Here is a 14,525-nt window from a genome sequence, read left to right as displayed (position 1 = left end):
TGAAAATGGAAACCAATGAAAAAATAAGCAACAAAAGATGATGCAAAATTTAATATTAATTTTCTTTTCTTAAAATAGACAAATGAAAATACAAGAAAAACGTACAATATAGGGTGACCTATATGGTTGAAATTTAATATTAATTTCAACCATATATTTAACACTTAACTAAATCATGTTAAGTGGCAAAAATAGGGATGTACGAACTGCATTTCCCCATCTACTCTAGTGATCTTTAATAAAGAGGCATTTATTTAATTTATAAAATAAAAAAATTATTTATTTCAAAGGTCTATTGACTTTAATAGTTGTTAGCATACGATAACACGCAACAATCAGAATGAGACGTACTGGGGCCCACTTGAACTTGTGGGTCCCCACAGTCACACCATATTCTGAAAACGAAATGTGTATAATGTATAATGTAATACACGGTAGAGAAACCCATTATCTTGAAATTTCAAAAATTTGAAAATTTTCAAATTAGTAGAGTGGGAATCACCGACGGCGTCGATTAGTTAAAACTTAAAAGAAAGACAAAAGCAATTTTTTACAAGTGCTCTGTCACTAAAAGGGACCCACATGGACCTTACCGTATAAGGAGCTCCTCTAACCGTTGGATCAGTTTCGTATCACACCCAACTTAGACCCAACGTGGGCCATGGGCCACGGCTTTTGGTTTGATCTCAATCAGACGTGTAATCGCGCTCCTCATTTTAGTGACCCCCCTCATTTAATTAGTAATAAACAAGAGAGAGAGAGAGAGAGAGAGAGAGAGAGGGAGAGAGAAAAGAAGAAAAAAATTACCCTTCAGTCTCTCTCTCTACTATGGGCTTCGTGGAGATATAGATATCGTACGCGCACCGTCTCGTGTATTGCCCTTTCCTTTCCGTTGTTTAGGGCCTCTCCCTTCTTCTCCATTGCCGGCAGAGATAGGACGAAGAGGAAGAGACAGATTGAGAGAGAGAGACTCTTTTGTTGATTAACGCTTCTACGAAACCTATTTTTCTCTCTGCAAAAGTAAAGAGAAGCGTTTTCACGGCAAATATAGACAATGTCAGAAGACGAGAAATTGTTAAAGGAAGCGAAGAAGCTACCATGGGAAGATCGTTTGTTACATAAAAATTGGAAGGTTAGGAATGATGCGAATATCGACCTTGCTGGTCTCTGCGATTCATTTACTGATCCTAAGGATCCACGTCTCAGGGAATTTGGTGAGTTATTCTTTTTTTTTTTTTGTTCTAGGGCACAGATCTGGTTCTGTAGTTTATTGGCATTTGATTGATCTATATCTGCATCTGCATTGTGTTCTAAGGCGTTTGTGGATTTGATGTATAGCTTTTGTTCCTCCGTGGATCAAATGTTAATTTTTGTTTGTCTGTTTATTGATCTCACTTGCTGCGTTGTTGCTAACATTTCTTTTGCTCAGGTCATTTTTTTAAGAAGACGGTTGCTGATTCCAATGCTCCTGTACAAGAGAAGGCTCTTGATGCCCTAATTGCATTCTTACGAGCTGCAGATGCCGATGCTGGAAGGTAATGTGCTACTTTGTTCATTAGGGATCTCGTTACGTGTTGCATGCCTATATATGTATTTATATCTTAAATTTTTTGAACTTGTGTCTACCATCTTTTTTGGTAGTCCTTTCCTTAATTTCTATTGTCTAATGTAGATTTGCCAAAGAAATATGTGACGCAATTATTGCCAAATGCCTCACTGGTCGGCCCAAGACAGTGGAGAAGGCTCAGATGGTTTTCATGCTTTGGGTGGAGTTGGAGGCCACAGAAGTGTTCCTGGTAAGCCATTTTACCTTGTAGAATATGGTCTCCAGTTGCTCTTTCTCCTCTCCCTTGTTAATGCCAAGTTTAGCATTGCATTTATAGTAGTTGTTGGTGATTATAGAAATTCTCTAAAACTACCTACCTTTACGTCTCTCAAGTTAAGTTTGCGGAATGCCTGTTTGGGCTATATGGGTAGGAGGTTTGATCCTCTTGTCCTCTTTTCATTTTCGTCCTTCTTAATAAAATCACTTTGGAAAAAAGAAAAGAAAAAAAGAAGTGAAATGTGGGGTGAGGGTTGGAAGCATAAAGGTTCAAAATTCAGCATAATTTTAAGGAGGCAGTTTCTCTTCACCCTTCCTTCGCCGATGGGCCTGAGTATCTTGGCATGGGCATTTGGAACAGTGGGAGGGCATTATCGACCTCATACAGTAGGGGCAGAGTAATAATCAGCCATGGCGGAGGAAAACTTTCTCCTAGTTTTAATGTCCCTGGTTTTAATGTCAATCATTTTGCTCCTAGTCCTATTAGTGAATCACATGTATTCAGATTCGAGCATTTGTTCGTTATAGGGAAAAAATATTTATTTTAGTGAGTATCTTGGATCTTGTTGGATAGAATGGATGCAGTACAGACCATCAAATGTGCTTACAATTACTAAAAGAATGAACTATTCCTTCCCCCCAGGTAAGTGGTATTTTGTTAATGAATCAAGTGAAGAGGATAAAACATAGCTCCAAATTAGGTAACCTAACTAGTATATACAACAAACTATTCCCCCCCTCCCCTTTGGATAAGTAACATTTTATTAATGAATCAAATCAAGAGCATAAAAAAAGCCATTAAAGATGGTAACCTAGACAATATAAGTAGCAGTGCTAGACTTCTGTTGCAACATACAACCTGGTGTACATGCATGATGCCTAATAGATTGAATATGATGAGAAGACCTTCAAGTCTCATCTGAGGGATCAGACATCCAAGTGAAACGTTTTCACAAAACTTCATATCTACTTTGTAATTGGATTAGACCAATTGTAAATATTTTCATCTTCCAATGCCTCCCTTTACAAATTGAGCTGCCGTAAATTTGCATGGTTCTCATTGTGATGGGAACCGTCTTGCCCTTTTAATCTAGTGAGTTAGCTTCCGTTGTCTTCTGTCCTCCTAAGATGTCATCCTATGGATAACTTTTATTAATCCTTCATTTATCACCAGACCAAAACCTATAGAATTTGAATTAGGATCTACTTTATACATCTAAAGCTTTCTTTGCAGCTGATTTAATAATGTAGTTTGGTTGCAAGTGAAAAAAAGAGTGCACCCAGTGCACAAGGTTTCTGCCACTGTGGGGTCTGGGTAGGCAGCCTTACCCCCACTTTGTGGAGAGGCTGTTTCCCGACTAGAACTCACGATCACTAGGTTGCATTGTAGCAACCTGTCTGTTGCGCTGAGGTCTGCCCCTCTTGTTTGGTTACAAGTTGGTTTCTCTTTGATTTAGCAATCGGTTCTCTTGGATGTCTAAATTGGCTTTCATACTAGGGACAACCTTGGGGAATGGGTTTGGAACTGGTAAGCAACCTAGAATTGGAACAAGAATGCCATTGTTATTTGCCTTGAACACGATTTTCTGATGCTCTCACACCCTGATTTATCTGGGTGTGAGAGCATGCATGATATAATAGGTTCCTCTCACTATAACGTTGCCATTGCTTCATATGCAGTTGCATTTGATGTTGTTTAGGATTTTCATTCAAGAACTTGCCGTTACATTTCTTTGTTGATTCACGGGGAAAACAAATGAAAAGTTTTGCTGATTCATGGGTCACAGAGAAGCATATGCTGGACTATTTTACTTCTTAAAAGGCTCACAACTCTGCCATGGAATAGTTCTCTATATCATTATGTAATATTAACTGAGCATCGTACAGTGAAGAAACCTACATCCCATAATGTTGAAGGGTTGGAAATGAAATAAGAACAGAAACACTTTGGAGCTGAAGAAATTTGTTCTAGCTTATTCAATCTTCTATTCCTTGTTACTGATTCTATCATTTCACAGAAGGCGTTGAAATAAAAACTTAGAAGTGCAGCTATAGTCTTGGAATCTTGGTTTATCATGCTCCATTTGTAGGTATCTGCACCAAGGACATCAAACTCAAGGTTTCCATCATTCCTTCTCTTTCCTGTTGTGCCTGTTTCATAGATGAACCTACTAAATGGATGTTGAATTCAATCAATTTCATTATAGTGTAGATGGATATAATGGTCCTCTTTGGAGAACTGGAGTAGTTTAGTGTCATTTTCAGTTGTTCATGTCAAGAGAAGTTATGCCTTGGAGATGCTCAACATAAACATTAGTGGAGATGTTCATGGAGTTATATTAATTTATCATAAAGGAATCATTAGAGAAGCCATGGCTAAGGGAATGGATTAGAGAGAATGAGGTATTCATGTAGCCAAAGTGATGTTTAATGAGTTGCTTCAAGCCATGGCTAATGGAATGCATGATTTAGTGAGAATGAGGTATTCATGTAGCCCAAAGTTATGTTTAATGTGTTGCTTCCATTCAGGTTCGTTGGACTGAGGATATCTTATTTTTGTGTTTCAGTGCTTTCTTTGTTGTCCTTTACAAAGCATCATTGCCTTTTTAGTACTGATTTAGATTTGGTCTACGAGAAAGAAAAAAAAACTGCTGAAAAATTGTTGGTGACTTGTGTAAGAAATGTTGGGGGGTCAAGGTAGTGAATTCCCAATTACAATTGTGTTACATCAAGCATCAACTTTAAGCCTTATTTGTTTTCCCTTATCATAGATGTTTTAATTAGAGACATTCAAGATGAGGTTCTTTGATGTTTGCATTTTGTTGATGAGACAAAAGCAATTATTAATGCCAAGTTGGAATTGTGGCTGTCATCCTTGAATCAAAAGGTTTAAAGATAAGTAGAACGAAGACATGGTATATGCTGTGTAAATTTAGTTACACTAGGATGGATAATGAGGTGGTGAAAATTGATTAGAGGGAGATTCTGCAAAGTGATTATTTTAGTTATCTGGGCTCAATTACAAAGAAAGAAGGTGATATTGAGGATGATGTTTTATAGAGAATTAAAATAGGATGGATGAAGTGGAGGGTGCGTCCATAGTGTTGTGTGATCAACATAAGACAGTCATACGATTGACTCTGATGTATGGTTCATAATGTTGTCTAGTTAAGTAGCTTCATGTAGATAACTCAATGTTGAGATGGATGTGTGGCAAAACTAGGAAGGGTGAACTAAGGAATGATTATATTAGAGTTGATTTGGGAGTAGCTTTCGATACATGATAAGCTACGAGAGTCCGTTTGAGGTGGCGTGGCCATGTTCAACGGAGGCCTTTGGATGCTTGAGTATAGATGAGCAATTTGTTAAAATTGAAGGAATTAAAAGAGCCAGGGGCAGACCCATAATGAAAAGAGGAGAAGTGGTGAGGAAGGCATGCATAGCTTAGGCCTTGTATCAAGTATGACCTTGAATAGAGTTGATTGGAGGGCAAGGAGCCATGTTGTTGACCCCATTTAGTTAGGATAACGCTTAATTTTTGTTGTTGTTTTATCCCTATTTACTGTTTGAATCATCCACAGATGATGGTTCTACCTCTGAATTCGATTGTTTCTGCTGCTGCTGGTGATATGGATACCATTTTCGCCTGAACCGTGAAGTTGGCATGCTTATGCATCGGGCATGGTTTGGTTAGATGTGAAGTCATGTGAAATAATCATTGGTAAAATATAATGAGATAAATGAATGAAAGTAGCCAAAAGGGGAATAAGATCAACATAGTTTATGTTGAAAATCAATTTCCATGGGTTCAGTTGTGTTGAATATTTGTTGGGTCACATTTTGTTTTCTTGTTGGGTGATATTTTACCCAATGATTATTTTCCATTTTTTGCTGAAATATGTGAGAAATTTTCAATTTCTGCTTTCTATGCTATGGTCCCTAGTGTTTCTCATGCCACTTGGCATCAAATTTACTTTTGAGGAAAGACTTGGAAAATTTTCTTTTGTTCTGCCTTTTCATTAAATGCCAACTTTCCAACAACACACCTCAGCCTTATCCCAACTAAATGGGGTCGGCTACAAGGATCCCTAATTCCGTATGGGTATAAAATTTAATAGAAGTAAAAAAGAAATAGACATAGAACCACCACATAAACATCTCACCTAAAAGGGGTTGGCAACGTGGATCTTTGCCCACCACATTAACGCCAGCTTTCCAATGTAAATTTTATTTTACTTCACTTAACGTCACATCTAAGGAAGGGCCTTATTCTTTGAATTTCTTACCTCTTGTCTATTTTCTTGTATCCTATTGAATCAGATCTCTTTACATTCCTTTAAACCTTCCCAAGGCCCGACTTCTTTTTTCTCTTTTCTAACTCAGAAATCTTTACCTACTCTTCTAGTAATCATTTATTTGTGTATCCAGATGAATACTTCCCTCCACCGCCTCTTCGTTGCAATATTGCTCTAGGTATTTAATGTTTACATATTATATCTTTCCAAGTTAGGTATCAATAATTTCTCATATCGATATGCTGATATATTATATGTGGGCATGTGTTAAAGTTGTTACAGCATTAAAAAAAAAAAAATTTGTGATAACAAAATATTTGAGATTTAGCCAGAATGGAATTTATTTTCAGGGCCAAGTACTGAAAAATGACCTTGTTTTTCTTCCCTTATTTCTTGGTAATGTAGTGCTTAGTTCAACTAAGAACCAACACTACAGTTGGATCAATGCCCTGATATTATCACCCCAAGGGGTTATTGTAGTTGGCTTGGAGGGGACACGGTACTCCGCCTCAGGAAGCGAGGTCCTGTGTAAGCATCACAGTGACCCCATGGACTAGTCAGGTCAAAGATCCGGACACTGTGGGTATCGAAAAAAAAAAAAGAAAAAAGAAGAAGATATTCTCAGGCCTTCATGTAACAATCGAACATCAATTCCAGTGGCTGATTCAGACTTTGAATGGTTTTCATAAAATTGGCAACATCCAGGGCAGAATTCTCTCTCCAAACCAAAGTCAAACCTCACTGTTGTGATGCTGATTAGGTCCTTGAAAATTAGGGAACAGTTGATGAATAGTAACTGAGATTGATGCACTCTAGGTTTGCAAAAAATTCTCTCCAGAACTCAGATCGCGGATTGGAATAAAAGAAAAATAGTAGATAGAAGGATAGATTTGGATTAAGTCTCTCATTCTCCCCATTGGGCCTCTCACCCCTCACAGGTATAGGCATCTCACCCTCCCTACTTTATCTCATGGATTAGCATGGTTTCAAAACCAAAACTCTGTTTTGGTTTTTATTTTTTCAGTTCAATCGTAGGATGTATTCGGCATTGTTTTTTATTTAAAGAGAATTGATTACAACCAATGTAAAATAAAATAAAATCCTAATAACAATCTAATTAACAAACTAAAGAATTCTAGAAATAGAAACTGCCTACTACATAAAACAAACTACAAAATAGAAAATTGTCTAATCTAATAAAGCCTCCAATACAAGGCATATTTGAAGCCTAAAATATACGGTCATGCAAGCTGGGAGATTCTTCCACATTCCCTCCACACAATTAGCCATGAGGCCTACCAAATCTGAAGTAATATCCTTCCTTAAGTCGTGTTTGATATCTTCTTGGAATGCACGAGTCTAGTCTTCATGCTGCTGGCAATAAACCCCACGAAATCTGGAGTTAAACTTCCAAAAAATGAGCAAGTCAATAAAGGAAAATCTGAAAAGATAATCTCAAAAAATCATCTCTTTGCAGACTGTCCTTGGGTCCCTTATCCAATCAAGAACCTGGCCACACCTGACTAGGCTGTCTCCCACAGCAATATTCCTAATTTTTTTTTTTTTGGGATAATGAGCTATTGAGCTTGAATGGATTTGGGAGTATTTTAATGGATTTGGCATATGGTCAATCCAGGCATGGAGGAAAATCTTTCGTTTTACTATTTTCCTCCAAATCATATTAGTAACCATGACCTGTTCACTGAAAACTTGTTATTAAGATTGTGGTGAATGCATTTCACAGCTTTCCTACGGCTATGTGCATGGGCATCCAGTATCTGGGTACACTCTTAATCAGAGAGGTAGATACTGTTTCATAGGTTTATAAGCAGTACCACATGTCTCATCACTGGCTTCGAGGGTGTTTTGTTAACATTGGACCATTGGGGAATAGTAATGATCTTATTGAGTGAGCAGTTTTCAAATTGAAATTACCCACGGCCATTGCTCACCATAGTTGTCAAGTTGACAAGGTGATCCAAGTCGTTGAAGAGGTGATTAAGTGACAAGGTGCTTGCCTAGGTGACGTAGGCATGTGCTAATGACTAAACGCAACATACAACAATGTAATTTATATGATTATGTTTACAATCAACATAGAAGCCATATCAAGGCAATATGTGATAATTTTGTTAGTAATGGCCTAATATAAGAGAACCAACATATAATGGACAAAGCGTACTAGCGTTGAATACAATATAAGTTTATTCATCAAAAAACAACGCAATAAACATAAATCAACGTCAACTCGTGAAGTGTCAAAAAGGCGTGTTGTCGCCTTGGACCAAGGTTTGATGTCTCTGTTTTGCCCATGGTTTTGCCCTTGCTTAAAACCAAGATCTAGGCGAATTCGGGTATTTTTTAACAGGAAAACTTGGGGTGGGTTTTGGTAGCCATATGGCCAAGTTAGGTCCTGAAACGTTTCATCCAACCTATTTTAGGCCTCTTAAAGATAGTGGAAACATTATATTTTAAAAAATGAAACAAAAAATGATACTTGGACTTCGGACCCTAGGTTAATAGTCTGCGTTGTATACAATCTCTACCTTAGGCTATTCTACACAATCTTTTGTACTACTGGAACACATAATTCATGAAAAACAACTTAATAAGCATTAGGATGAAGACATCAAACTATAAAAAATAAATTAGGCATCATACATTGTTGAATAATAGATATTTTGTTTACCAAGAATCACATATATTAGAGTCAACAATAGTAAAATGCAATTGGATAACTCACCTTATGCCCATCCTAGAGTCCTAGTATTGAAATAATTGGCGGGCCGGATCATAAGCACTATATTGTTGCTGATGGTGGATCAAGTATTTCTTCAATTGAATCACAAAAGCTGGGTAAGATTTTGTTGTTGTTGAGTACAAATCCTTTTGTTCTGAGCTTCTAGTTAAGATTTGACAAAAAATGGGTGCAAATAGGAGATGGGGGGTAGTTTTGTTCCCAAACAGGCCAAAACTAATCGAGATAACTGAGATTTTGCCGAGATACCGAAATCTCGGTCGAGATATTGTAGTATCTGCATCTTGCTTGTTGTTTCGTCTCAAGGTCTCTCAAAACTGAGATATTTTCGAGGTCTTGGCGAGATCTTGTACTATGCCTTGGACCCAAGAAAGAGCCTGGATGCCTTGACAATTATGGTGCTCACAGTTGGGATGATGGCTTTTGGGACACCTGTAATTCCTTCTGGTATAGAGGGATAGTGGACATGGATAGGGAGTTATATCTTTTTTTATCATGTCATGGACAAAGGACAGAATTCCAATGGTAATGGATCTTGTTTTTGAGGCACATAAGCTAGTCACCATTTTTATGCCTAATTTGTTTTACTGTTTATGTTCTCTCAAAGTCTATGGCAGGTAATGGTGCATTTTTATTTTTTAAAACTTTTTTTAGTGGTTTGGTTAAAATATTCCATTCCTTTTTTTAGTGTTTCCCCAATTTCCAATTCTTCTCTTCCTTACAAATTGAAATATTCAATTCAAATTTCATAATGATAACTCCCGGGTACAGAGTGACCATTGAGATCAAAATGATCAACCTTGATTGTATCTTGTTATGACTATCTTCTTGTCATTGGTTCTTTTCTAGTGTTCTTTTCTTTTTGGGGGGGGGGGGAGTTTAGGTTTTGGATTTTACATTTTATGAGAATTCCCTTAATTATCTTGATAATGTGAAATCGCAGGATACTATGGAGAAAGCAATTAAAAATAAAGTTCCTAAAGCAGTTGTGCCAGCTATTGATGTCATGTTTCAAGCCCTTAGGTTTGTCTTTTAAAAAATGTCAATGGTGGGTATATTATTTCATTTTCCTCTTATCATTTTCTGTATTGATTTTTTTTTTTTTTGTTTACATTCAGTGAATTTGGTGCAAAAGTTGTTCCACCCAAAAGAATTTTGAAGATGCTTCCTGAACTTTTTGACCACCAAGACCAAAATGTTCGTGCATCTTCTAAAGGGTTGACACTTGAGCTTTGCCGCTGGATTGGAAAAGACCCTGTGAAATCGATCCTGTTTGAGAAGATGCGGGATACTATGGTTAGTAATATGTATTGATTATTCACATGGAAGCGGACTATGTGTTTAACCGAATATCTTATGTCTAAAATGGTGCTTTATTTGTGATTGTTTCAAGAAAAAAGAGCTGGATGCGGAGCTTGTCAATGTCACTGGTGCAGCTAAGCCAACCCGCAAAATTAGGTTGGTATCCAGTATTTGCTGTAGAACAATTAATTTATCTTTCAAAACCTATTTATTTATTTGTTGAGGGGAGAAGTTAATGACTATCAAAATCAAATTACCCCAAGCTGGGAACCAATAGTCGACAAAGATCTAGAACAACAGGCACAATAATAACCCTAATTAGCAATAAACCAGCATGGGGTGATCAGATCTGGTTGCAACTCTGTTCACGAGGCCTTTCAGAGTTAGGAATAAGTTGCCAAAATTAGAAGTGAATCCAATGGTTAGATCGGAAGATATAATGCAGTTATGAAATTCTACCAGAAAAAAAAATGCAGTTATGAAAATAGAAAGTTACCAAAAATTTGAAACTTATGGTTAGAAACAACAAAAAACAACTAAATTGAAGAAATAGAAAGTGTAAACAAAATAGAAATTGAGGGAATGAAAATAGCAACTAAGGAACAAATTAGTAAGTGGGTATAGAAAACATACTTTAAGGGAATGAAAATAGCAACAAAGGAACAAATTAGTAAGTTGGTATAGAAAACATACTTTTCACGTCGTCTAGGTGACCCAAGCCGTAGTTGTTTCAGTTTTGAGCTTGATTTTGACTAGGCTATAATTTGCGAAACTCTGAAATTCTGGTTTAAATCTGGAAGGTTGTGGTGGTTGGTTTCGTGGCTCAACTGGTCAAGTTAGGTCCCAGAACTTCTATAATGGAACTCTTATTAAAAAAAAAAAAAAAAAAAAACCACAATGGTAGTTTGACTTCGGACCCTAAGTTGGTTGCATACGCTGTACGCTGCTGTGTATATTATTTTTTTATGGCCTATTCCACACAAAATTTAGTGCTAGAACACATAATTCAGTTATACTACCTGTCAACTTGTTCCATGCTTGTATGAGAGTTATATGGCCAAAAAAAAAAAGGTTTTTAGGGTTGTTAGAGGTGAACCAGCGAAGTGAATGAAATGTGTTCCGAACCTTTAAGGAATGTTGAAACAATACATTTTGTTAAAATTTTGCCAGAACATGAACTTTCGACTGAAAAACTGCATTTTTATGTATCGTTTGAGGTTTCATTTCAACATCTTTTGAAAACTGAAATATTTTTTGAAATTTTGGTAAAACAATTGAACTATGCTCAAGGCGTTGTAGGGGTCCTAAATGCTAGGCAACCAAGGTGTCCAAAGTGCGATGCTGAGGCGATGCCTTGACACTATTTAAGAAAATAGAAAGTTGCAGGACACTATTATAAACCAAGCCACCGTAAGGTGCTGCCGCAGGTCTTTTAGAAGGCAGTGAACTACCAACACTTTGAGGGGTGGTATTTCATAGAATTAACAGCAACACCAAAATCTGTCCAAAACTTAAGAAGGAACTCAAACAACAGTTAGTGAACAGAATACTACTCAAGAGAGCAAACAAAATAAGAAAAGTAGTATGCGTAACACTCAACAACAGAATCTGACCTTTCAATGGAAGAAATTAAAAAAGGAATATAGAAAAATAGAAGAAAGGATATGTTAGGGCTCTCACATCTGTGCATATGAAATCCCAACAACTCCAGCCTTAGCATCCCAAAGTAGAGAAGTTCTGCATGCCACAGAACCATGGTTCGTCTCTCTCATAAAATTCACAAGCTCAAGGCTACATTATTTCTCAAATCATTAAGGGTAGTGTGGTCCCCTATCTTTTTTATAACTTCAATGGAATAAGAAAATAGGAAACCCCCCATGTATAGACGGATGAATCCTTTACAACCTGAGTTTTCCACTAATAGAAACTCTTCTAGAACTCATTAAAATGTAAACTATAACTGGATTGTTTCATATATATCCAAACCCTTCTAGAGACACCACTGAAATAAAGAATACAACTTCCTAAAATAGAAACTGACACTAATCCCGTATAGGACTAAAATCCCTCATAGTTGGGCTTATAGAATTGTCTCGTTACAATAGTAAACGCATGTTACTAAGCCCATGGTTCATATAACGCATTGGACACACTCAAAATTAAACATATTGATCCATTCTTGGTCCCGTCCAATGGCCTGGTTTGCTACTGGCTTTCTTATTCTTGTGAACTGCATTATAAGTTTTGAATTTAGTGGTATCATAACTGGTTCTCTGTTTAGGATGTTTAATACCCTTTTATTAGCTTTAGCACTTTTCTTGTTCTTAAGTTTTTGTAATTCTTGTATCTATTAAATTTGCATTACCAATTTCTTGGCTGTGAAGAAAGTGTAATGTAATTCATTGGCACCTTCTAATTAATATCCTTTTCCAGTTACGTTATTGGGCAGTTATGTTGAAAGAAAACGAAATTAGTATACTTGGTTGATTCTTTATTAATCCTTAAGTTTGCTTCCTTTTTTCTATTTGTGTTCTTGCTTTCATTTTGGCATTCCATTTCTCTCTCTGTTATGCGGTTGTCCAATTCTAGATGTTTGAGTAGATAGATATATATTTTAAGTTTCTTGTAGAGTCCATCATAATCCCTGGGTTCAAAATTTTACGACCTTTGAGCTGCGATTGTGTCATGGTGGATCTATTTATTTGGTTTTCTGTCTACTTCGTTTATGCTCATTTGGTAGCAAAGAAATGAGAGTTCAAGGAAAACAAATAGAAACTGAATGGAGAGTGAATACAACTGAAAATATTTCTGCTTGTTTGTTGCATAAAATTGAAAACAAAATTAAAGAGATGGAGATATGATCATTTATAATGGGTGAGTGCTTTAGAAAGCCAAAAAATTTTCTTTAGTTACATGACCAAATATACCATTTTTACTTGAAATCTATTGTTCTCTTATGGGCCTAGAAACTAAAACCAAAAACCATAAGAAAGGAAGGGATCTCCTTGAGGGGGGAAAGAAGGGAAATTCAAAAGTTCTTTGGTATTTGATCCATGGACATAAAAGTGGTTCTCAGATATCTTCCTGCCAAGCTCTTTCCTGTTATTTTTGAGCTCCAGTAAAGATGGGTTTATGGGACCATCCACAATTTTCTTCATTTATGACCTGAGCTGCATCCCTATTTCACATTCGCCTTGATCAAGGATTTAAAGGGGCCTAACAATCCCATAAACAAAAATTTAGAAAAAATGCAGAGCAAGACAACTGGAGTTAGTGTTAGTGATGATTTGATGTGGAAACCAAGAAGAAGAAGAGGTGACAACGACTGGTTTTGTTGCTGTACTTGACAATGTCTATGTGCCTTTGTCAGTTGTTTTGTCACCTGGTCAGTCAACTATTTAGTTCTGTTTGGTTTTCGGCTTGTTTAGATTTTGAGAAGTTTTAGAGGGGTTAAACTCTATTTTGACATTTCTTTCGTCTGTTTTCTCCTCCTTTTGAAATGGAAAATAATGAGCGACTAAAATAAAAATTTCCATGAAAAATTTCTCAACTTTTTTTCTTCTTGGGTTTCCTTGACAGTCGGACAATGGAAAATTGTTTATCTATTATTTAATCAGGAAAAGATTCCTTAACTATCCCAAATGGTCAATATAGAAGGTGTTCCTGTACGATTTTCCCAATTGTGCCATGTGGAAGGATGGTGTGGGCCGTTTGGAAAATCTGACAGTTGATTATTATGTTATGGTTTGGATTGCTCATGTCGCAAATTCCATGCCATCCTTTGTATTATCTCATATATTTTTCATCTGTTCATTTGTTTCTAACCATATTTTCGAAAGTTTCATTTTCATAATGCATTTTCAAAATTTTATTTTGCTACATGGCCAACTCTGGTTGCATTGAAACTTGATAGTTGGGCGGGGGACCCACCTGTGCACAAATATTTGGGCCACATCAAACCTGCCATGTGATGTTTTTTAGGGTTGTATTGGTGGCAGTTCCTGAATGAGCCATGCAAGAAATATGCTTTTATTCTGTTCCTTTTTGTGAACAAGCACACTTATGAACTGGAACAAATATAGCAGATCTTTTTTCTTGGCTAGTCTTTAGTACTTTAGAGGTTCTTCCTTATTGTCTAATAGGCTCAACGAGTTAATTTTATTGCAGATCTGAACAAGACAAGGAACTAGAGCCGGAGGTTGCATCTGAAGTTGTGGGCCCTGGCCCATCTGAAGAATCTGCAGCTGATGGTAAGGCACTCAGTGATTAGTTCGGTTTCATAAATGCCATTAAGTAATGTTGTTTGTTTTTATCAGCTTGATTGAAGCAAACTAATATAAATATGATG

At 36.7% G+C, this 14,525-nt stretch overlaps 1 protein-coding gene across 7 annotated transcripts in view; it reads left to right on the top strand.

Moving 5' to 3' along the window:
* The first annotated feature begins 856 nt into the window (after positions 1-856).
* Positions 857-14,525, top strand: part of LOC122094379 (protein MOR1) — a 39,120-nt gene continuing 25,451 nt past the window's right edge. For 5 of the 7 annotated variants that reach the window (XM_042665159.1, XM_042665158.1, XM_042665157.1 and 2 more), the window contains exons 1-7: positions 863-1,214; positions 1,430-1,535; positions 1,673-1,796; positions 9,819-9,898; positions 9,994-10,171; positions 10,269-10,333; positions 14,345-14,427. In XM_042665159.1, coding sequence (XP_042521093.1) covers positions 1,055-1,214; positions 1,430-1,535; positions 1,673-1,796; positions 9,819-9,898; positions 9,994-10,171; positions 10,269-10,333; positions 14,345-14,427 — 796 coding nt within the window. In that variant the 5' untranslated portion in view covers positions 863-1,054. Of the gene's footprint in view, positions 1,215-1,429; positions 1,536-1,672; positions 1,797-9,818; positions 9,899-9,993; positions 10,172-10,268; positions 10,334-14,344; positions 14,428-14,525 lie in introns of all 7 variants that reach the window. The other 2 variants (XM_042665162.1, XM_042665161.1) reach the window with 2 other exon arrangements.

Source organism: Macadamia integrifolia, chromosome 11 (assembly GCF_013358625.1).
Source record: "Macadamia integrifolia cultivar HAES 741 chromosome 11, SCU_Mint_v3, whole genome shotgun sequence".
Lineage (NCBI taxonomy): Eukaryota > Viridiplantae > Streptophyta > Magnoliopsida > Proteales > Proteaceae > Macadamia > Macadamia integrifolia.
Note: the sequence above shows the minus strand (reverse complement) of the source record. Positions and strands in the feature narration are given on the sequence as shown.